Here is a 25,390-nt window from a genome sequence, read left to right as displayed (position 1 = left end):
GAGATGGTTCAGCAGTTAAGTGCTTGCTTGCCAAATCTGTCAGCTAAGGTTCAATTCCCTAGTATCCACATAAAACCAGATGCACAAAGTAGTGCACGCATCTGGAGCTCATTTGTAGTGGCAAGAGGCTAGATTGTCCATTCTCATTCATATTTCCTTTCTCTCTCTACCTCTCCTCATAAATAAATAAATAATAAAATTTGTCATTAATAAAATAAACGGGTGCTTTCACTTAGTTGCCCATTAAATGCTGTTAAATCAGTGTAAGGATGTTCTGGCCATTATGATTATTATTTTAAAAGTAATTTTATTAGTATTTGTTTATTTGAGAGAGAGAGAATCGATGTACCAGGGCCTCCAGCCCCTGCAAATGAGCTCCAGACACATGTACTACCTTGTGCATCTGGCTGACGTGGGTCCTGGGAAATTGAACCTGGGTCCTTTGGCTTTGCAGGCAAGTGCCTCAATCACTAAGCCATCTCTCCATCCCTGGTTATTATTTTTTAATGGGTAGAGTAGCAACTCAAACACAATGGCCTGAGTTTGGAACTCTAGACCCAGCACAGGAGGACCTGTAATCCCAGCTCTCCTATGGTGTGACAGGAGGCAGAGACAGTGAAACCCAGGAGCTCATGAGCTGGCCAACCTGCCAATTGCAGTGGAGAATAAAAGGAGACCAGGCTTCAGACAAGATGGAAGGAGAAGACCAACACTCAGGGTCGTCCCCTGATCTTCACACATACCCTTGCACATGCATATGCACATGTACACACACACACACACACACACACACACACACACACACACACACACACACACACACACTATAAAAAGAAGCCATCAGCTAGACCAGACACAGGATGGAATGCATTGAGAAGAAAGTTGCCATCCTGCTAACCAACAGGAAAGGGTTGGTTTGTGACGCTGCTGCCTCGAGCAAACGTCCCACCAAGTGAAATCAGACGAAAGGCAGATGACGCTGGTGGAGGAGGAATATGGTCCTCTCACTAGTTCTAATAAGCAGGATCCAGTTAGAAGATGGGATGTAGGAGATGGACTGTCAGAAAACTGTGAAGGACTGGGAAATAAAGAAGTGGGGTTAGAATCTAAAATTTACAAGGACACTAATGGGGGCAGCCTAGTCCACAGGGAGCTTGAATTTAGCTGCTAAAAAAACCCAAAAAACAAAAACAAACAAACAAACAAAAAACAAAACAAACAAACAAACAAAAACATGGAGGCATGTATAGGTTTCCTTGAAGCACGGAGGGAAAGAACCACTGGACAGCTCTCAGGTGTGACTAGAAGGCAAATGGACATAGTAGGAAGCTACATGGACGAGGGAAGGAACTTTATAGAAAGCCCAGTTGTAGTGAAACTTCATAGAAAACAATAGTTAGAGAAACTTTGGTGGAAAAGAAAAACAGGCTTTAGCAGACACATGAGGGTTTTGTTGTTAAGAATTCCTACACAACTTCAAACCACGAAGTCTTGGGACTATTGCTTCATTCATCTTTAAATTTCAAATGGAAAATAGGACGAACCCAGGAATAAATGGAAAAATAGAGAGTGACCCTCCAAACACTCTTGCCACTCGTAACTATTGAAAGGAAAGAAGGGAGTCTGGGTAACTAACCGTGATAAAATAGCTTCTTAACCTTTTTCCCACTGAGGAAACTTGGGGAGCCAGTGGAAACTGAAAAAAAAGAGAGAAGAGGACGTTTCCTTGGAGACTCCTGAGCACTGTGAGGCAGCATACCTCCTCTGAGCCTCATACTAAGGACACATCAGGTGCACTTAGACTTCACAGCACCCACCAAATATCCCATGCCTACTGTGGCAACAGCCTTCTCATTGCTGGAACAAAGCACCTGAGCCAAAGCAGCTGATGGGAGGACAGTTACAGTTTTGGCATATAGGGTGGACATAGGGCAAGCATGGCATAATCAGAGGCTGGACGTCATCTCTTTGCCAACATCAGGTTCAAAGCAGCAGCAGGAAAGGGATCCAACTAACAGTGGAAAGCTAAGAGCTAAAACAAACAAACAAAAACCTTCAAGGTGCACCCCAGCAACACACCTCCCGCAGCGGTGCCCCACCTTCTAAGTTATCATCACCTGGGGACCAAGCTTTCCGAACACATGAGCTTATGAGGGACATCCGACTCAGCATGCTTGCGTAACAAGCACTCTACCCATTAAAAATAATAATCATCATCATCATGGCTAGAACAGCCCTCTTCTGGTTTAACAGCATTTAACAGGCAACTAAATGAAAGCTTTGTCTCCAGACAGAAACTTTTGGAAGGACATAAAACGAACAGTGTCAGTCCAGACACTGCCTAAGGATGTCCTCAGTAGTAGTAATAGTTCATAGTAGCAGGACATAATAGATGACAACTTCAAATTATGGGAACAGAAATGTCAAATTTCCCTTGTATTTCAAACCTATGGGCCACTGACACCTGCATAAGATTTAAAGCGCTAACCATGTATGCGATGCATACCTGTGATTGCTTGTGTTCGATTTTTGTCACCAAGCAGAAGAGAATCGGGCTGAGCCTAACAACTGCATACTGCAGAGGGACTTCCCCATGCCTGCTCTGGCTTGTGTGACCTTGCGAACAAAGACCTATGGGTATCTCACTTCTCGATGCTTTACAGAAATATATATGTCTATGTGTGTGTGTGTGTGTGTGTGTGTGTGTGTGTGTGTGTAAACAAATATTTGGCTTTTAGGTTTTTCTTCTGCTACATCTTTCTCAATATAATCATTGATTCTCTGTTGTGCTCACTTCTTGTTGGTATGACCAATCACCTGGCCAGAGGCAGTGTGAAGGAGAAAAGGTGTATTTCAACTTTACAACCCCAGGTCCATTCCATCATGGGGGGAGGAGCACGAGGCAGGTGGTCGCATTTAGCCCACATGGAGGCGCCGAGGGCAATGAATGCAGCGCTTAGCTAGCTCTCTCCCTTGAATTTAGTCCCACTACCCTGGTCCATGGAACAGTGCTGTCCACAGTTAAAATGGGTCTTTGCAGCTAGGTTGACCTAATAGAGGAAATCCCTCACAGGCAGCCCACAGGATCCTTTTTTTCCTCACTGGTGCTAGGTCCTGCCAAGTTGACAATCCCTATAAACCATTGCATCTGTGAAAACATATGGTATCACTCATAACTTCTTCACATCTTCCATGTAAAATTATGGACTTTCTGACCTCTGAACCTCTATTCTGAAGCCATCTCATGGGAACCCGTGAAAAGGTTTTAAGCCACACAGTTTTAACATTATGTTTTTGAAACTCCAAATTTTGCTACACATAGTCTTCCTTTTAGTTTTAGAAAAGGAAATGTCTTTATTTCATCCATTCCTTCAGTACAAAAGGAGTTTGCATTTTATTCTCTCTCTCTCTTTCTTTCTTTCTTTCTTTCTTTCTTCCCCCTTCCTATCTCTCTCTCTCTCTCTCTCTCTCTCTCTCTCACACACACACACACACACACACACACACACACAAATCCCAAAGGCATACATTCCAACTGAAAGTCTATTTCTCATGGAATTCTGACACGTTGTTTCATTCACGGCCTCTCAAATGCAGTGATTTTTCCATATCACCCTTAATCCCCAAACTCATTGCATTCTTTGAACATTGCTTCACTAAAATCTTTTGTTTCTGCTCTTGGCTTTCCCATGGTTGGCAAGTCCTGAAAATGTGAACAGCTGTAATTGGCAGCTTAATGTATTACTTACTTACTGGGCAAAGCTGTTTCCTTAAAGGTTCCACGGAGAAGATAGGCTGAGCAGAGCCACACAGCTCTCCTCCCGTTCCGAGCTGAGGGCAGCTGAGTGGCCGCCGGGACTGTCTGGGCAACTCCAATTTCAGATGAACTATCGTTTATCTAACAGAGGCCCACGCTGAATGCAAACCTTGCAAATTTTTCTTGCAACACAGGGAAAAATTTATACCCATTTTTAAAATGAATCTATGAGCCAGAGTCCTCAAATCACCAATATTTTGTGGATGAAGAGGCATTTGAGGCTACTTACAGCCACTTGCTGAGCTGTAACAAATGATACATTCATCTCTGTAACTCGGTTTATGGTTTTATGGTTGTTACATTTGTTCTGATTTCCTTTTTCTTTTTCAGCATACTTGTGTTTTTCTCTTTCCTACTTCAGAGCTCTCATTAATGGAAAGAAAAATAACCATTGTCATAGTGATATGCCTAACAAGTTGATCGGAGGAGAGGAAACATCCAATCAAATGACTGTCTACGTGGTGCACACCTGCTCCTGCTTTTACATACTGAAAAGAGAGTCTTTAGGCTTTTGTCTCATTTTTGCCTTTGAACTTGTACAAGGACACTGCAGTTTGAGCAACATAACAAAGGGCGAACACACCAGGGGCAGCATTTTCCTCAGAACCTCTCCAACTCAATTAGAATGAATTTCACAACTTGCTACAGCGACGGAGTGTACTCTTCTCAGAAGATGCCAGTTTCAACAGCTCTGTGATGTTCTGAGGGTGGTCATCCAGCCAGTACCGAAGTGTGTGAGAGGAACATCCTTCAGGAACTTCTATCTTAGTTATTAACAACGCCAGTGTCAAGAAACACGTTCCAAACCATGACACACATATGTCCTTTATGTGTGCCACATTCTCAGGCTGCGTTAGGTTATTAGCTAAGACATGCAGGGGCTCCAGACAACATGAGCCGAAATCCAAGTCTGAGACCAGAGACGCATTTGCCTGCCCTGTGCATCAGCCACATAAAAAACAAGATTCTGCCAGGCTGAGAGTTTGTTTTTACATTGTTAGTAGACATATTCTCATTTGATAGTTGAATACTCAGATGTCCAGAGGTATTATGCAGTTTGTCCAAGAAAACTAGGACCATTAATTAGAAATTCCTTTGGTAGAGACTTGAGCTGGTAAATTCCTAGGGTATCTTATCTTTATTTTTTTTTAACTTATTTTATTATTTACTTATTGTTTATATGTTTATTTATTAGGTCAGTCTGTTAAGTTATCTTACAGTGTTGGCGATGGAACCTAGAATCTACTGCATGGTAGGCAAGGATTCTGCCATTGAGTTAGAACCCCAGCCAAATATGTCTCTACTTATACTTGAAAGCTTATTTATTTATATGGTATTGAAAGTGGGCATAATTTTAATGACTTCATTATACACATATACATCATATTGGCATATCATGTTAATATATTTTGCATTGAATTTTATATGTAGATTGAGATCTACAACCTCTCATATATTTATGAAATGACTGTTGAGTTAAAATAAATAAATTCAAACCTGAAAAGGGGATAACCAAACACTGATAAAATGAGTCTGCATTGTAAGTGACTACAAGTTCTGAGAAACACATGCGTCCGTGTGTCTCTGTCAATCTTGGTGTTTTGACAGCCCGTGAAATATGTACCCAGTGTCTCATTTATGTTTCCACTCATGTCACATCAAAGGCACCAGGAGGGAAAGTTAAGGCCCTCACTATAAGTAATCACTTGGAATTATCCCTTGGTCTCAGAGAGCAAGCTACATGTGGAGCCCAAGAAAGGATATGGACTCATTCTACAAGCGTGGGGGATGGGCAGGATGAGGAGCTTTGATCCCAGGTTGTGCTCACATGAGGACGTGAGGTACAGACCTTCGATGGCATGGGATGGGTCTTCTGAGAAAACACTGAGATGCATTAGGATTAAAAAGTGAGGAATGCTACATGACTGCCTCGAGGCAGATTAGAACACAGAAACCTGAGAGAAAGGAAGGGAGAGCAAATAGACTACCTGGACAAAAGTATTTCTGTTCAGTTGAAAACATGGACAAACATAGTAAGTTTCTGCTTATGATGAAAAGCGACAGTATGGGTTAGGGAGATGGCTCACAGACACACGTGCTTGTTACTCAGGCTGGCACATGAGTTTGAAGCCCAGACTCTCCACCACAAGCCAGAAGCCATAGCAGGCTTCTGCAATCTCAGCGCGCTGGCCAATGACACGCTGCAGCAAGACAGGAGGCAGAGACGAGAATTTCCCACAAGCTCATGGTGAGCGCAGCCAAAAACCACAGGGTGAGAAACTCTGCCTTTAGTGAGGTAAAAAAGTAAGGACCAACCTGAGTTCCATTTCCAACCTCCAGATGTGTGCCATGGCATGCACATACCCTCACTCACACTCAGCAACAAGTACTCACATGAATAAACATGCACATATGCACATGTGCACATAATTTATAATATTTTAAAAAATGGGCTGGAGAAGTGGTTTAGCAGTTAAGGCATTTGCCTGCAAAGCCAAAGGACGCAGGAACCAAGGAAGCCAGATGCACAAGGTGGCACGTGGGTCTGGAGTTCGTTTACAGTGGCTGAAGGCCCTGGCATCATGCCCATTCTTTTTCTCTCTCAAATAACTCAAATAAATAAAATAATATATATATATATATATATATATATATCTTATTATTATCTTATTATATATATATATATATATATATATATATATATATATATATATATATATAATTGAAATACAACTGTATCATCATACTTTTAAGCCATTTTACATTTTACCTAATAGAATCATATCATTTCTGCCTACGCAACAATATTAGGAAAGTAGTTTATTGTGTTAAATGCTGTAACTTACAAGTACATGCTTAAAACACTTAACACTGATTGTTATGCTAAATGTTTGTGGCGATTTTCATTACTTCTATCTAATGCTAAGATAGCAGTCATTACCAGAAAATGAGAAAGTACATGACTTCCAAGACATGAGTGCCTATGTCCTATGCATGTATTCCAAAGTTAACACTGTCTGACATGATTAGTAGTCCTCTAAAACTGCCAGTGGTCCTGGTTCTGGAAATATCAAATCCAAAAGAATTACTTTGGTCAGGAAAAACGTCTTTCATCATCTCGTGGAGCTGAAGACCACTTCAGAAAAGTAAACATTCTTGGTTATCCATTCTTCTAGTGATGGACATCTGGGTTGATTCCAGCTCTTAGCTATTACGAACTGAGTCGCTATAAACATGGTTGAGCAAATTTCTCTGTACTGAGGTTTAAAGGTTTTATGGTACATGCCCAGTAAGGGAATAACTGGGTCTGTTGGTAACACTATAGTCAGCTTTTTTAGGAGTCTCCATATTGCTTTCCAAAAACAATCAACTTCTACCAAATCAGATATCCAGAGACGCAGAGGCTCTCAGCACTTCATCACTGAAGCAGACCCAAAATGAACTCAACATGGCTCAGGGAAATTTTGCGGAGGAAGTGGTGGAATGTCAGAGCCACACATTGGGTCATGATACACAGAGACATTTCTCCTATCCATAACTGAGATAACTCCAAAATGCATGATCCATATACCTCAACAAGGAGGGCCCAGGGGGAAGGGGTAGGACATGGATGAGTCTAACAATGGTGCCAACTTGACTGTATTTACTAAGTACAAAACTAATGTTTTGCAGGTCACCAAAGAAGTAACGGGTCAATACCACACACCTGATACCGTGAAGAGAAATGTGGCTAACATACAACTCTTTTTGTTGGTTATTTTATTATTATTATTATTATTATTATTATTTAGTAACCTAATCCCATTATTTGGAAATTGAATAAATGTATTTTTCAGGCCATTTTGTTTCATGAGCTTCTTGCCCAGTAGACTGTGAGCCCACCTGATGGAGGTACCAATTCCTTTCAAAATGTAATTCCTCAGACTTACAAATTTCACAGAACATTTATTTTCCGTTGCACTACTTTCAGGAAAGAACAGATGCTAGAAATCAAAGGCTGCCAGCAGCGTGGCTTGTGCTTTCCTCCTTGGCTTGCCTTGCATCTGGGTGGACCAACCCAGGGCAAGCGTTCCTCCAGCCAGATTTAAGTCCTTCCCATCTGCTCATGCGTGCACAGTCCAGCGTGGTCTTGGGTCAGCATCACATGTAGGACACACGCAGATGTAAGGCTACCTCGAGCTGTCAGATTGCACCTAAAATTGGACAGAATATAGCCACACCCTTCCTCTGGGATCACAGGGTTTAACACAGGCCTCTACACCTCCCTCCCCTACTAGGTAAATTATCCCTGAAAGTGTCTGCAGGAGAAAAATCAAAAGCAAGATTGACTAATTGTAAATTTTAATTTTGTCCAAATGTATGGTATGGTGGTTTGATTCAGGTGTCCCCCATAAACATAGGTGTCCTGAATGCTAGGTTGCCAGCTGATGGAGATTTGGGGAATTAACACCTCTTGGAGGGAGTGTATTATTGGGGGTGGGCTTATGGGTATTATAGCCAGTTTCCCCATGCCAGTGTTTGGCACACTCTCCTGTTGCTATGGTCTACCTTATGTTGGCCAGGGGGTGAGGTCCACCCTCTGCTCATGCCATTGTTTTCCCCTGCCATCATGGAGCTTCCCCTGGAGCCTGTAAGCCAAAATAAAGCTCTTTTTCCCAGAAGCTGCTCTTGGTTGGGTGATTTCTACCAGCAATGCGAACCAGACTGCAACATATGATCTCCTAATTGATCAGCTAAAATCTAGTTATCATCTGTCTATCCACTCATATACATGTATTTGTCATTTAGCTATTTATCTATCTATCTATCTATCTATCTATCTATCTATCTATCTATCTATCTATCTTCCATCTATCTAACATCTAGCTAGCTGTCCTCTATCTGCTACTATGAACCTAAATGACTATCATCTATCCACCCATTTATCTACCATATATCTTTAATTTATCTGTCTACCATTTGTTATCTGTCAACTATCTTCTATCATGAATTTCTTTTCTATCATGTTTCTAACATCTACTTATCTATCTATCTAGTATCTATTCACCCATCATGGCCATAAACTACTAAATAGAATCTATCCAATAATGCAACAGCACCCTTCTCTGGAACAATCTAGCTGGGCTTTACCCTTCTCCATAAATTAATATAGCAGGCAGAATTATTTTCTCTGAAGAAGAAATAAGTCACAATTTTACTTCATGACGAATGATGATGTCCTCCAGGGATGGTTTCAGAACGATTGAGTCCTTGCCTTCAGCTGGTATTTTAAGGGCCCACTGAAATGTCAAAGGAACACCAGCTTCCATAGATATAATTCAACCAGCCTGTGGCCATAAAGGATCCGAAACTGAGCAGTGAGCTGGTGTTTTGCCCATACTCTTAACTACTCATATGCACACAGTGATTCAGCATGGAACATTTCTATGAAAGATCCATTACTTATTCACTCTGCTCTAAACACATCATCTGTCGGAAAAATGAAACAGGGTGAATGGTAGAAAGGAGTGAATCTAGCCTTTGAAAGCAGAAGTTAGAGACAACTAAATTCATGTTAGATTTATACCTCATTTTCAATAGACACTTTCATTTAATTTTCCTTGATTTTTTTTTAAAAGTTAGCAAATATGCTGGTCCCAAGAGGAAAGTTCCTGGGATTGAACACGAAACAAAGCAGTGAAAATCTTCAGAACTTCTGTAAAACTCTGCAGCCCTTGTGTTTGGATATCTGAATGAGCTCTTGTCTGGCTTTCATTACGCCCCTGTCAGGAGCTTTTGCCCACTTTGTTCCACAATTCCTGGTCATTGTAGCGTGATGGGGACTATTTGGTTTTCTGTTCTTACATGTCACACAATTGAGAGTGCTTCAGCCCCTGCCCAAGAAGGATCAGACCTATAGACAGGCTATACAAAAAGAGGTCTGGGCAACCCTTTGAGGCTACATTCTAACTACTACTATGCTTTAGAGAAGGCCGGTGGGATACATGACAGAACAAAAGTCTGTCCTCAGGTAGAATTAGAGCCTGTCGGGTTAAAACCTCACGGCTAACTTTGATGCCTTCTTTCCTCATCAGAGGGTAGACTGACATGTGGACGTTTGCATGCCCTTCTCCAGCACCGACTTGCGTATGGCGGGCAGCACACGCGCCACTTCATGAGAAAATGACTTCATACCCATTGTTCAAAGCAAACATAAATAAATCCCTGTCTTTGCTAAGCTTAGTTTTAATTGTCTGGCCGCTAGCTGCAGGCAAGGCTGTCAATGGCTAAAAAGCAAGTGTCTCAGTGATGTATAAACCCAATTTGTGTCTTTAACTATAGTGTCCAGTTTCTTAGTGATTTTGTTTAAAAAAGAAATACCTCCCACACTCTTTAATTTCTTTCCTTAAGGAAGCAATGGGTGCGAAGAACTCAACTCCTGTGCATTTTTTAAAGTGCAAATGTAAACCGGAGCACTATCTTCTAATTCTCTGCTGATCATGAAATTATCTTATAAAAACAAAGAACCAGACTGCATGAGTCACTCAGGCTTCTTAGAAAAACCAAAATATAAACAAAACAGAAACCAGTTCAGTTATTTCCAAGAGGCATTGCTCTATGGCCCAGGAAATACAATGGAGTCTATTCAGAGGAGGGTTAGGATAATAGTAATGATAAATCACCTGGAATCCCACACCTTAACACAAACCTTTGCTCTCCTTAACAGTGGTAACATTTTTATACAAAGTAGTATGTGGTATCATCAAGCATTTCTCATTTACAACTTATTCATAGAACCAGAACATTCTATGAATAAAACCAACCTATTATCAATGTTTTCTCACAGATGGGGAAAATAAGAATGAACGTGGTTGAGTAACTGATTCTTGGTCTCAGCTAGTAAGAGGAGATGTGATGACCTAACTAGGTGGCATTCCTCTACCACAGTCGTAAGTTCAGTTTTACTGACTCTCAAATACTGATGTGTCTCTAAGTTGATTTAATTTATATAGCAAATGGTTTTCAAGGTTTGACATTCTAGCCTTCATGGTTTCCATTTTAATGGGTGAATAATGGTCTAAGATTCTCCAAAAGTCAGAATTTGGGTGCTTCCTGTATTTTTTTCTTAGTGTAGAGAAAGAATTCTCAGAATGGTACCTGTGTATGTATGTGCATATATATATAATATATAATACATATTTATATATTATATATAATTCATTTTAACATTTTTAAAGTTTTATTTATGAGAGAGAGGGAATTGGCATGCCAGGGCCTCCAGCCACTGCAAGCAAACTCCAGATGCATGCTCCACCTTATGCATCTGGCTTACCTGGGTCCTGGGGAAGTGAACCTAGGTCCTTTGGCTTTGCAGCAAATGCCTTAACCAGTAAGACATTCTTCCAGACCATATTTTTTTAAAAAAATTTTATTTATTTGCAAGCAAGGAGATAGGGAGAGAATCAGGAATGAGGAAAGGAAGGAGGGAGGGTGGGAGGGAGAGAGAGAAGGAGAAAGAGAGAGAGAGAAAGGGTACACCAGGGTCTTTTACCACAGCAAACAAATTCCTGATATATACACCATTTTGTGCATCTGACTGCATGTGAATATTTGGGAATTTAACCCAGGCCATCTGACTTTGCAAGCCAGCACCTTAAACCTCTGCACCATCTCTCCAGCCCCTATGTGTGTGTGTATGTATATATATATAAATATGTTGGAATAAACTGTTTGAGACAATGTTTTTTTTGAACACCAGTGTATTGGTGTGTATTCATGTGGGCTCATGTGTGTGCTGGTGTACACGTACTTGGTGTGTTTGCGTGCTTGTGTAGAGGTTGACGTCAGGTGTCATCCCTGCCATCTCTCCTTGTGACTTACTGAAGCAGGCTCACAGGGTCTCCCACATGAACCCAGAGCTTGCCAATCTGACAAGTCTAGCTAGCAAGCTGGCCCTGGGGAACCCCTGGTCTCAGGCTCCCTTGTGCAGGAACTACAGGTGAGCCTTGAAACCCACCAGGAATGTATGTGTTAGCGTGGGGGATCAAACTATCAAACTCAGATTCTCAGGATTGTGAGGGAATTACTTTATGCAATGAGTCATCTCCTGGGCCTGAGCAATCATGTTCTCAGCGCCATCACAACATGAAGGCTGAGCCATTCATTGTGCTATCCATGTGGAAGTTTGCAAAGGCTTGGGTACTTCCGCATGCTAAGGAAAGGAATGGGTGGGCTACTTCCTCAAAAACCAGTGGTCAATGGAGCACATCTTGCCTTAGCTATGTTAGTGGATGTAAACTTCACTACAGCCTACTTTAATGTTTATGTTTCCGAAGCTTACCTAACTTATCCTGAGGATGCTATCTTCCTTGGGACCTGCTCACAATTTGGACTTTATGTTTTTTGCCTTCTCATGGGACCTGTGACAAGAGTTCTTGTTGCCCTCCTACTGAAAGCCTCCAGTTTAGAATCTCATATCACCAAGTATATTAAAAAAAAAACAAACATTTTATTTATTTATTTATGAGAAAAAGAGAGAATGGGCATGCCAGGTCCGCTAGCCACTGAAAATGAACTCCAGACACGTACTACTTTGTGCATTGGGCTTTGCATGGGTCCTGGGGAATCTGCTTTGCAAGCAAGTGTCTTCACTAAATCATCTCTTTAGCCTATCACTCAATGTTATGAACAGCTAACTTCAATCTCCACCCTGGACAACAGGCCTCTAGTACCACCTTTATTATTTCTCAACACTGTCTCTGGATTATTCCCAGAAATTTCACCTTCACCTTGCTTCATTTGGGGAGGGGGGATTGTAATAATCACCTAGGGGATTGGTTCTGTCCCTGTCTGATTAGGTCCTTGAACTCCGTGGCCACCTCCTGCTTCCCTCTAGACCTCCAGAACTTGCTGCCATGGTCATCATTAGCAATTATCAGCAATTTTCCTCAAACGCAATTGCCTCATCCTAATTACATCTATTTGTAAGCACTTTTGAAATCTCTCACTGTGACCCCTTTTCTTGACTACCCTAATGCATTTATGAGCCAGGGTGACTTCTTCCATATTTTCTCTTTAACCATGGATTTAAAATATGTGTTTGCACATGTATGCACACACACACACACACACACACACACACACACACACTATATATGTGTGTGTGATATGTATATATATTTCGCTTATATAATTAAATTTCTCCAGGTTTTCTTCCTTATAATTAAATTTGACTCAATTATGATAAAACATTTTATTAATTTATTTATTTAAGAGAGAATAAGAAAGAGGCAGAGAGAGAAAACGGAGCACACCAGGGCCTCTTGTCAGTGCTAACAAACTCCAGGTACATGCAGCACCTTCTGCATGGCTTCATGTAGGTGCTGGGGAATCGAACCTGGATTCTTAGGCTTTTCATGGAAGTGACATAACTGCTAGGCTATCTCTCCAGCCCAAAACAACTTATTTTGAAACATGCCTGGACTCCTATTATGTCTTCTTCAAGCATCTGTCCATGTTAAGGGCCAAATATTTCATACAAACAGAATGAAGCTCAAAAAATCAGAATCTCCAGTGCAATATTTCAGAACTTTCTAAGTCTTTTTTCCATTTTCTGTTTCACTAGAAGCCCCTAACTGGGTGACTTTACCCCAATTATAAGGGTATACTCTACTACAAATTAGAAATTCATTCTTCTGATTGCCTGGCTTTCCTTAGCTATCCATGGCTTCCTGGATTCTATAATTCCTATTCTAAGGAAAGCAATGTTATCTTCCATTGTAGGTTGCAGATGCTTCAGTTAGGGGGAGTCACCCTCTCAATCCCTCATGGAATGAGAGATGCCCTTTTCCCTACAAGGGGATCAGGATTATTTTCTTGGTTGCTCTGTGTGTTTGTGTGTGTTTTCATTTATAAATTCAAGTATTTGGTAGCAGAACTCATAGCTTAATGTTTCCTCTCTTGTACTTAATGCATTTTGAAGATGACTGGAGACAGGAAATGCTGTAAGAATTAATAGCTGGAATGAATCTGGCTCCCACGACCTAAATAGGTTAGGGTACATGTAAGGTTCTATGAATGTTCTTTCCTGATACGTTGCATAGGAAGCATGCATGGAGCAGCATGTAGAATGAATTTGGCTCAGCCACACTTATCGATTTCAGTATTTCAAGGGACACTGCATTAGCAGCAACAAATAACACACGTGACTAGAAGCATTCCAATTACCATATAAGAACCAAATCATATGAGAAAGAAAAGTGTGTGGGATTCCAGACATTAAGAAATATAAGCCAAAGCTATGGTCAAATGACTTCTGAAATATGCCTCGGAATGGAAGGAGGCAAAAAGCCTGACCAAATAAAATATCTACTCTGAAATCTTGTGATATTTACAAGTACAGCTTGGATATGATCAGCCCATCGGTAAACTCATCCCCAGCCATCCTAAAGGTCTGAAGAATAGAGAAATTAGCACATGTTTTGCATGGGAAGGTTTTCCCTCATGTCCCTCATTTTTATAAAGGAAATCAATTTGCATCTCTGATCATATCATTCAAATCAGACAACCCAAAGTTGTTAGAAGGTAATTTAGTTTTATGTTGAAGTAATTTGATACTTGTTCGGATTTGTGCTTTTCATTTTGTTTGTTAATGAAAAAGGAAATTAATGAGCAATGTTACCAGAAATACAACCCATCAGTGCAGTGGCATTATTAAAGAGGCTCATTGGGTACTGCACACCGGAGGGTGTACAGCAAGGGCCTGGACCTCTGTGGTAGGGGCTCCGTCCGTCGCCAAGCACAGGCAGGAGCTCAGGGTACCCGGCGCTTGCACATACCTTTGCACTGATTCGTGTTTTTGTCAAGAATTGCCTTGGTGGATACAATTTTCCCATACCTAAAGAGAGAGAGAGAGAGAAAGAGAGAGAGAGAAAAAAAAATCATGTGATTGGAACCCGGTGAAAACAATTAAAATACCTTAATGAGCATCGGGCACACACAACTGAACATGAATGGATGCGGGAAACAAGTCGGAGCTCCCATTACACACCTGGACGATCTCTCTGGACCAGTTCTCCTCCATCCCTAGGGTGTAAGCTTCCCTAGGTGTGCACCCAGCTGAGCCTTCACAAATCAACCCATTGGGATGAGAGAGGTGGCTGGAAGGGGGTGCCACAGTAAACTGCCTGCTGTGGGCCCAAGGAGGAAGATATGACCCTGCACACCAGGCTGACCGGGGTTCACATCTCACTTGGACTCACACCTCTGTGCCAACCTTGAACAGGTCAACACCCGTCCTCCAGGGCACAGATTTTGTTTGTACCTTTGGTCAAAATGCGAGATCATATGCATGTAAACGTATGGCTCCTGGAGCATAAGGACCTGACCTCTGAAGCCCAGAACCCATGTAAGATTCTGGGCATGGCCATACATATTTGTAAGTCCAAATGCTGGGGACAGGAGTTGGATAGGGTCCCCAACACTGCCGACTAGCTAAACTGATGAGTCTTGTGTTCATTGAGGGACACAGCCTCAAAAATAGCATGGTGTGTAGCAATTAAGGAAGATACTTGGTACTGAGCCTTGGCCTCTGCCTGCATGCACACACACATATAGATACACGTATGTGTATCTCTCAAACACACACATGTACACATGCATGCATCAGATAAACAACAACAGTAACAATAACACCTTTTTGTTCATTAAATGCCCATGTCTTTGATGCAGGTCCTAAGTCCCAGAGGTAAGGGGGTACTATAGTTCAAGAATACTCAAGGTAGCAAACTGCCCTTATTTATTTATTCATGTATTTATTTACTTTTTATTTTGAGGTAGGGCCTCACTCTGGTCCAGGTTGACCTTGAAATAACTATGTAGTCTCAGGGTGACCTCGAACTCATGGTGATCCTCCTACCTCTGACTCTGGACTACTGGGATTAAAGGCATGCGCCACCATGCCCAGCTAAATCTCAGTGCTACATGGGGGTATGTTTGGCTGGGTTAGCCATATGGTCTCTTTGAATCATTTCATTATTTATAAAGATACAAACACATGTTTTTTTTTTTTTTTTTAAGAAACTTTGTTTTATTTTTATTTATTTATTTGAGAGTGGCAGAGGGGAAAAAAAGGCAGAGAGAGAGAGAGAGAGAATGGGTGTGCCAGGGCTTCCAGCCACTGCAAATGAACTCCAGACACGTGCACCCCCTTGTGCATCTGGCTAACGTAGGTCCTGGGGAATCAAGCCTCAAACCGGGGGGTCTGTAGGCTTCACAGGTAAGTGCTTAACTGCTAAGCCATCTCTGCAGCCCAAATACATGTATTTCAATAATGACTTGGATTATTACTTGCAGGTTATAAGTATGATGAAGAAAAGTACTGGTCTTCCTTATAGAGACGTTCTGAAGGCTAATTGAGGATCGGCTGTGGCCCTGGGGCAGCCACTGACACAAGGAAGAGCTTGCTGGGTGTAGCTTTCTTCCAACTCCTCTCTCTTAATGTTTTCTGAAGCAGTTGGGAAGTAAAAAGACACGGTGGTAAAGATTCTAGCTTACATTATTTTCAAAATATTTTATTCATTGTTTTAGTTGAGGGAGGGACAGGGAAGGTGAGCACCAGGGCATCTAGCCATGGCAAATCAACTCCAGACACACGCACCATCTTGTGCATCTGGCTTATGTGGGTACTGGGGAATTGAACCTGGGTCCTTAGGATCAGCAAGCACGTGCCTTAACCACTGAGCAATCTCGCCAGTTCTAGCTTATTATTTGAATTGTCAATTTTTCCCCTAATGAGTGTGCAGCTCTCCTCTCTCCTTTCTTCTTCTCTTGTTGTCCTTCCCTCTGCACTCTGTTCCTCTCTTCTGTCACCTTTCCTCCACCCCGTCCCCCCACCCTTCTCTCCCTCCTTGTCTCTTACCTCTCCTCTCCTTTCTTCCTCTCTACCTCCTCTCCCCTCCCTTCCTCTCCTCTCCTTCCCTTCCATGTCTTCTCTCTCCTTCCCTTTCTCCTCTCCCTTCCCCTTCCTCTCCTTTCCTTTGTCTCCTATCTTTTCTTCTACCCCCTCCCCTCATTTCTTTCCTTTTTCCCTCCTTTTACCCCCTCCCATTCTTACCTTTTTAGACTCTTCCCTGTCCTCTCCTCTCTTTTCTTTTCTTGGAGGCTGAGACAAGGGCCCTCTGCACGCCAGAGAAGCACTCTGGCGCTGTGCCGAGTCCCCAGCTCCTTGCTTTATGAGCTCAGTGTCACTGTGTTTCTTGGTGTCGCCTGGAACTCCGAATCCTGCTGGCTCACCTCCCTAGCATTAGGGTTAGGGGCACGAGCCATCACTTACAGTTTACACATTATTTTTAATGTGGGAGATTTTATTGACCATTGGTATACAAGTATAACATGTTCCATTGACCATTATTATAAAAAGCCTAAAAACTTTCCCTTTCTTACCTTACATCTATCCATACATATCTCTCTTTCAAATTTTATTTCATTCCAAGACTTTCTGTCTCAGGAAAATAGCCAGTAGAATACTAACCTATTCGAATATGGTTCCAGGAGAGTTCCTAGGTAATACTAATTAACTATATGTAATATTTACAAGGTTTAGGCTATTCAGGTAAATAGGCATTTGAAAAACATGTGTAGAGAAAAAAAAAGAAGGAAGGGAAATTTTGCTATTATATATTATTTTTCTTGCAAAAGCACCACTAATATAGTATGTGAGAGTTTTTAAAAAAGATATTGAAATCTCTAAGGCAAAAATGCTTGTTAATTGGTTTCTAAAGCTACTCTTGAAACTGAATATAGAAGCCCTGTCAGAAAGAGTGTGTGGAGAGTTAGCTCCGTTGTTTAAGTGCTTGCTGTGTGAGCATGAGGACCTAAGTTCGAGCCCCGGAGTCTGTGGAAGAATGCTGGGCTTGAGGGAATGTCCTGGTAACCTCGGAGCAGAGGAGGTGGAGAAAGCTGGCTCCCTAGGGTTTGCTGTCCATCTAGTCCAGTCTACATAACGAACTTTAGGCCAACAAGAAATACTGCCTTAGGGGCTGGAGAGATGGCTTAGCGGTTAAGCACTTGCCTGTGAAGCCTAAGGACCCCAGTTCAAGGCTCGATTCCCCAGGACCCACGTTAGCCAGATGCACAAGGGGGCGCACGCGTCTGGAGTTCATTTGCAGTGGCTGGAGGCCCTGGTGCGCCCATCCTCTCTCTCTCTCTCTCTGCCTCTTTCTCTCTGTCTGTTGCTCTCAAATAAATAAACAGACAAACAAAAAAAGAAACACTGTCTTAAAAATGGTGGATGGTGCCTGCGGAATGACACTCAAAATTGTCCTTTGAGCTCCACACAAACACACGTATGTGCAAATTCACGCATATACACATGTACGGTCATACACACAGATAATTAAAATTCATTAATGAAGAAATTAGAGATTACTTCATTTCATTGCCTGTTATACAATGGAATTCCTGAACTTGGTGTGCATGTTGCATTACATGTTGTATTAATATTACAAACATGTCCCCGAGTTAGATTAATGTAGTATATGTTAATATGAATTTTAGTTTATAGCAAAATTAAGGTTAGATGTATGCTCATGGAAAAGTATTTGTGTTTTAGTAGATAACTTTTTTTTTCCTCTAAGACATAAATAAAAAAGAATGACATTATTTCCCAGAAAGTATTATGATTTCAGTACCTACGGGAACCTATCCCCTGCTTGGTGTCCCTCTCTCTACGTCTCTCTTTCTGCAGAAGCAGACGGTACTAACTTTTCAGTGTGCTGTCTCATTATACTCTAGGCTCAACTTTCTACTACTACTGAATCCTGAAACCTGGGAGCAGGACTCTGTGCTTTGCAAAGCCTCTGCTCTGACCAGCCTTCCAGGAACTCCATCCACTGACTTGGGGACAACGCTCCCCATTGAAAATGATTTAGCAGAGATAGAGGAGGTTTGTAATACAGAGAAAGTATTTAATGGGCTGATGGCCACATTTCATGTCTGAAGTCCCACAATGACAAACGTACTTTCTGAATCATCTGGTGTCATATTCTCCATGATCTACAAAGTTATGTGTTAGTAATAAATACAGCATATGCTCTTTTTCCCTTCCTTCCTTCTTTCCTTCCTCCCTCCCACCCTCTCTTCTTCCCTCTCTTCCTTCCTTCTCTACTCTCTTCCTCCCCAACCCCCCTCTGTCTTTCTCTCTTTTTATTTTTGTTTATGCTGGGGATAGATCTTAGGATCTTGTGCCCACTGGACAAAGACCCTGGCTGGAAGCTCTATCACCATCCTTTTCACTATTTCTTAAAAAAAAAAAAAACACTAGAAACACTGCCCCCCCACACCAATTTAATATACCTGTGGTGAATTAAATTAAATCTCTTTTCTGTTGTATTTGCCAAAATGTATTAATAAAGTAGAAGAAAACTATTAGACAGATGAAAATATGATTTTTACATCATATGAAGAAAAAAAAATGATTTCTGAATTCAATGGTAATTCTAAATATATACTACCTAACTATCTCTTCTATTACTTGAGGCTTTAATCAAGACTTAAGTCTTGATAAGTTTTCATCAACTGTGCCACCCAGGAGTGGAAGGCAAATCCTGAGAGTAGAGAGCAAATGTGACCACCTCACTAAGTGATGTCTGGAGGCAGACACCTGAGCATGGGTCCCATGAGCTTCCTGGCTCCAGAAGCTTTCAGACAAATCCAATTCACTGCTCTCCTTCTTCATTTCCTACAGCAGACAAGATAAAACACTATCCCTAGTGGACTTCCTTGGGAGTTAGAATGTCTCAGGGGGAAGCAAATAGATGAGCTAAACACATTTTAAACCGTAATTCTTTCCATGCAGGGCACCTCCAGCCAGAGTGAACATGCCTCTAATACAGTACTGGTAGACTGCCTTTTGAACTGAAAACTGTACAACCGCATGCCACATGTACCTGTTCATCCACTCCCTACCCAACGTGCTTGTAACTCCCTAGACAGCCAGCTCCCAGATCACCTTTCCTTCACTTTCTAAGTCCTCTTTAAGAGTAGCTGTCCCACAATAACTATTCATATTGCATTATGTGTTTTCCCAACTGAACCCAATAAATTCATTAGTTCTCTCCCATCTCTTTCAACCACTTTTACTCTAGCTTGTCAATACCAATTTTACATTTAATGTTTAAAAAGAATAGCCATTTTTGGCATTTATTCTTTCCCTTCGCTGGCATCTGAGTCACACTATATTTGCTGATCCTCACCATGAGCCCACATGCAAACCTAATTTCAACTAATAGCATCTTTTGTTTTTCCAAAGTTGAAGAGAAAATAAAAGGTATTACATGCTTACTCTTCATAAATTATGAAGACATCAAATTGATGGAATATTTCTACAAAGAATTTACTTCTAAATCCTTTGCTCAATCACCCACTGAGTATATTAATTCAAAAAATAAAGGCGGTGACTGAAAAATGGAGTCTCCGCAGTCAATTAACCCTTGGCTAAGTAATTTTTCACACGCCTTCTATATTGATACCAAGCTAGAAAAGGTATCATGTTTATTTAATGGATGAGACATTATCCTTTTAGCAAATATGATTGTTTGTCTGTTCCTGGGTGGTTCATTTTTTAAAAATATTTTGGCATTTCGGGGTGCTAATGGAGCATGTCTAGCTGAAGAGACACACTTGGAATGTGGTAGGGCTGCTCCTCTGAGGAACTCAGCCAGTTTTCCAGTCTGTGAGCATAAAAATTAATATTGTAAAGTTTTGACTAGTTCAGTCTACAAATAACTGATTACAGCTATGTACAACTATGGTAAGCTGAAACTGATTCCCTCAAAATGAATATATTAAATTTATTTTTAAATTTTTTAAATTGGGCTGGAAAGATGGCTCAGTGGTTATAGATGATTGCTTGCAAAGCCTAATGACCTGGGTTTGATTCCCTAGTACCTATCGAAAGCTGGACGCACAAAGTGGTGCATGTGTCTAGAATGTGGAAAAAAGGCCCTGCCATAGCAAAAAACAAACAAACAGACCCGTGTGTCAACATGTGCTTCTGGGAAATCAAACCTGGGTCCTTAGGCCTTCTTGCAAAGCCTAATGACTCAGGTTCAATTTCCTAGGACCCATCTAAGCCAGATGAACAAGGTGGTATATGCATCTGGAGTTCGCTTGCAGCAGCTGGAGGCCCTGACAGGACAGTTCTCTCTCTCCCTCTTTCAAAACAATAAATAAAAATAAAAATATAAAATTCCCAAAACATCCAGATTTTTATTTTCAGAAATTTTACCTAATTTTATTCATCATTTAGCCAAGACAATGAGTGCTCACAACTCAAGTTCAGCTGTCTTAACTTTCTTTCATTGATGCTTTAAGGAGGAAAAATAAAGAAAGCACAAGCAAGCTGAATGCCTCATTCTTCTTTCCCCTAAAATAACAGTTGAGAGTTCCTGGTGCTGTTGAATTAGTGCTAATCTGCTGGGAAACTTCTGAGGAAATGGCAGTAAGTAACTGTTAGCATTGCCACTAGTTTTATCGTTGTAAGCAGAAGTGAATCTTGAACAGACAGAGCAGACCCAAAATGGATCATTTCATTTTTTTTTTTAAATCAAACAAATACCACTACTAACTTTTATACTTAGTAATTCTGGGATAGTACCTTGGGTTTGCATGGCTGGGGAATATTAGTCTGCCATCATAGCAAACAGTGGGAAGGGGCATTGCATGCTCACATTGTTGTAGATGCCATGCACCTGCGTTCTTCTGACCACCGATAATGGCAGACTGAAGCCTGGCCGATGTACTTTTAGAGTGGTCAGCTAAAGTGGGAATGTCATCAGATACAGATTCAAAGTGTAGAGATGTGTCTCCGAGCTCTGTCGCCCATCTGGTCTAACTCAGCCCCTTTGGCTCCTGTTTCTTGATCTGTACATTGTAATCTCTAACTGCTGCTTTGTGGCATGCAGGCACATCACTTCTATTCTTTCAGCTACTCCTGCCTTATTTATTGAGTGTTCAGCATGCAGGCAGCTCAGAGGTAGATGTTTCTTGAGCACTGGATGGAGCCAACATTTCCCAGTTGAACGCCTATGGAGGGCTCCATGGGATGCACAGATTTTAGAGTACTGATCTCGTCATTTCAACTCTTTAATTTGGTCTTCACATCCTTCTTTTTTTTTTTTTTTATTGTTTTGAGGTGAGGTCTCGATCTAGCCTAGACTGACCTGGAATTCACTATGAACTTGCAGGCTAGCCTCAAACTCACAGCAATCATTCTACCTCAGCCTCCGGAGTGCTCAGATTAACCGTGTGTGTCACAACACCCAGCTCCCCTAAATTCACTGTTGTAATTATTTTATGTTTATTTATTTATTTGAGAGAGAGAGAGAGAGAGAGAAAAGAGGAAGATAGAGAGATAATGGATGTGCCAGGGCCTCCAGCCCTTGCAAATAAACTCAAGTTGCAGGTACCCCCTTGCGCATCGGGCTCATGTAGGCGCTGGGGAATCGAGCCTGGGTCCCCAGGCTTCAGATGTGAGCACCTTAACTGCTCAGCCCTCTCTCCAGCCCTCCCCTGAATTCTTCATCAGCTTGTTCACCTTCCTCTGCTCATGCCCCAGGTGTCTGCCCCTTAACCTTCCTCCAGAATCCATTGAGTCCATTAGATTGGGTTTGGCACAGGATCTAGTCCAAGCCTCATTAGTATGGATCGACCCCATTCTCACTGTTCTGTCTTCCTAATGATCAGCCAAGAAAGTCATGGCACCTGGCTGGCCACCTCGTGACCCTGGCATCTCTTGGTTCCCATTGCTGTAGGCGGAATCTTCTACAACGCATAGCCGAGTTTGAACAGTCCTACAGCCGCAGGGCCATTCCGTGGGCACCAAATCCGCAGTATCATTGCCCAAGGTGTTCTGTTAGTGGCTTTAAGATGTTGTGGGGCGGCGGGGTCAGATGCCTCTCTGTAGTCCGTGGTTCTCCATTAAAGCCCTCTCTTAATCCATCCAAATGTGTTTATTGTCACCCACTTGTATCCCATTTCCTGTGAGCCAGCTGCTTCATGTATTCTACTTATATCAAATCAAGTTCATTAACCCGGCCCCGTGAGCCAGGCAGTACATCCAGCTGCCTTTTACGGATGATAAAAATGTAAGCCAGTGGCAACTTAAGAAACCGCTCCAAGGCCAGTGAGTAGAAAGTCACAAAACTAGCATCGAACCTGCAAAAGTCTGGCTTTAGACCTCTGTCAACACGTTTCACAACCGCCCCTGTCCTCCCTCCTAACTCTGTTTCTGTTCCAAATGCTGTTCCTTTAAGTGATCCCTGTTCAATGTCCCTGAATACCATCTATATATCATTCTAAAATGTCCATGTTTCAGCCGTGTCAAGGTTGTCTTCCTCCCTGCCTGCCCTTAACCACATAACAAACCCTTCTTGTATTCATTTCTTCTCATCCCTGCATCTCTGCATTAACTCTGAAATGCACACATCTACCTATGGGAGCAATAATTTGAAAGTCAGCCAGTAACTTTGTGATATGTAAAATCATGGATACAATTAGGCTGACCTCTTATCATGACCCTCTGAACCGCCTCAACCCCCACTCCTGAAACAAGCCTCTCCGGGCTTCTATGCACCCACCTGCCCTGGTTCTGATGGGCTGTCCTTGCAGAGACTTCTTCCTTTACCCTCATCAATTACACTTCCCCACTCCTCCTCCTGCAGGTTTTGAAAAATGAGTATACATCGAGCTAAATCCCCTGTCTCCTTGCGTCTGGTGTTATATTCATGTCTCTCTAGATATGCTCTGTATCAACCTCCCCTGAATGTCTTCTTATCACTGGGGCCCTTAACTCCAAGCTTCTGATTCCGTTTTTGTTTGGATTGTCCTGGAGAGCTAATCCAAGCACCACATGATTTCAAACACAATGTTCTAGTTATCTGCTTTCACTCCTAGTTTTGAATTCCAACTTCTTTAGGTCTCACATTCATATCTCCTTCTCTAGGCTAATGTTCACCCTCAGACCTCAGTCTATGTCGCGAATTTGAGCCCTCAGAGGTTTCCCCACTGGACGTTGAATGTTCTGTTCAAACAATATGGCCAAGTTGAACTTACTATGTACCCCTTTCAAGCCATTTCTGAAAATATTTCGAAGGTAGAGACCACTTAGTGCAGAAATTTTTGTAGGGTGGAGACCCCACCTAAGTGATGCCTGATGGGGCCTCTGGTTTCTGTTCTATCCATCAATAGCATTGAATAACTAAGATCCCCATGTCATGCCTCCTAAAGATTTTTTTAAAGAAATCTTGATTTTTAAGGCAAAATTACCCCAAATTTAAAGTTGGCTAAGAAATGTTACTAAAATATAGAAAAGAGAAATAAAAATAGATGGTCTAGGTGAACTATACCTAAAGATTGTGAGTTTTCCAGCTTAATATGTATGTGTTCCCAGACCCCTTTTCATTCTGAGCCATACAACTTCTTCAGAGATGACCTGCCTGCTCCGACAACCCTGACCATCAGATTTTTCCCCTCAGATACATTCTGTGCTTACTGCCTGTATAAAACCATCTCACATTTAATCTCATTGCTTCACAATTTCATAATACTGGATATTGTTTCCCCATAAGGTCTTCAACCAGACATTCATTTGACAGAGACCCCAATAACATTTTATGCTACCCTGGCCATCACAACATCCAATACAGGGCTTGATGAATAATGAAACTCCATGAAAATCCATTAACATGTTTTTTGTAATTTATATGGATCTTGCAAATTTTCAGAGCAGAAACACTTATAAATAGTAAGATTCCATGCACACACACACAAACACACCACCACCACCACCACCAATTCAGCACCTGCCAGGAAGCAGAATTCATTAGATAATTTAATTATTTCAAATTATAACACATATCTACTAAGTTGATATAATCATTTTCATTCTTAAATTGGTTTTACTTATTAGAGATAAGGTAAGGGAGAGAGAAAGAGAATGGGCACACTAGGGCCCAGGCATCAGGCTTTGCAAACAATCACATTTAACCACTGAGCAATCTCACCAACCCCATTTTCATTTTTTAAATGAAAAAACAATTAAAGTTTGGTATATGGTATTACTTGTTCAATTTCATACATATCTTAAGTAACCACTTGGATTTATGCTCAGGTCCATTTGGCTGTTTGTCTCTCTTGATCTTTCTCTCATTACATATAAACAGAATGAGTAATAGGAAAAAAAGGGGGGGAGGGGAAACCAAGTCCTATAAATCAGGACAAAGGAGGGATGACTAAATTCAGTTAAGACTGCAGTCCTATGGTTAGTCAAGAGGCTGAAAACCCAGGCATAAGTTTTTGCAAGAGTGAGGCTTTATCCCTTATGGGACCAAAATTATTTAGAGATAACATAAGTATCAAACATTCACCGTTGATCACTGGAACTCACTTCTAATGAAATCAATTCATCTAGGACATTTATGGCTTTTCCTCAACTGTACAGTTAACACAGACTGAAAGTGTGAAATGGTTTGGTCTTGACCACTGCCCTTCGTATTCCAGCTCAGGCAACAGCTCTGTGAGGTCTTCCCTGTTTCT

The 25,390-nt window shown here is 41.5% G+C and overlaps 1 protein-coding gene across 7 annotated transcripts in view; it reads right to left on the bottom strand.

Moving 5' to 3' along the window:
• The window catches only part of Rbms3 (RNA binding motif single stranded interacting protein 3), a 1,479,068-nt gene that overhangs the window by 501,329 nt on the left and 952,349 nt on the right, over positions 1–25,390 (bottom strand). For all 7 annotated transcript variants that reach the window (XM_045136303.1, XM_004662088.3, XM_045136304.1 and 4 more), the window contains one exon: positions 14,635–14,693. In XM_045136303.1, coding sequence (XP_044992238.1) covers positions 14,635–14,693 — 59 coding nt within the window. The remainder of the gene's footprint in view (positions 1–14,634; positions 14,694–25,390) is intronic.

The sequence above is a fragment of the Jaculus jaculus genome, chromosome 17 (genome assembly GCF_020740685.1).
Source record: "Jaculus jaculus isolate mJacJac1 chromosome 17, mJacJac1.mat.Y.cur, whole genome shotgun sequence".
NCBI lineage: Eukaryota > Metazoa > Chordata > Mammalia > Rodentia > Dipodidae > Jaculus > Jaculus jaculus.
This window is presented reverse-complemented; position numbering and strand designations above follow the sequence as displayed.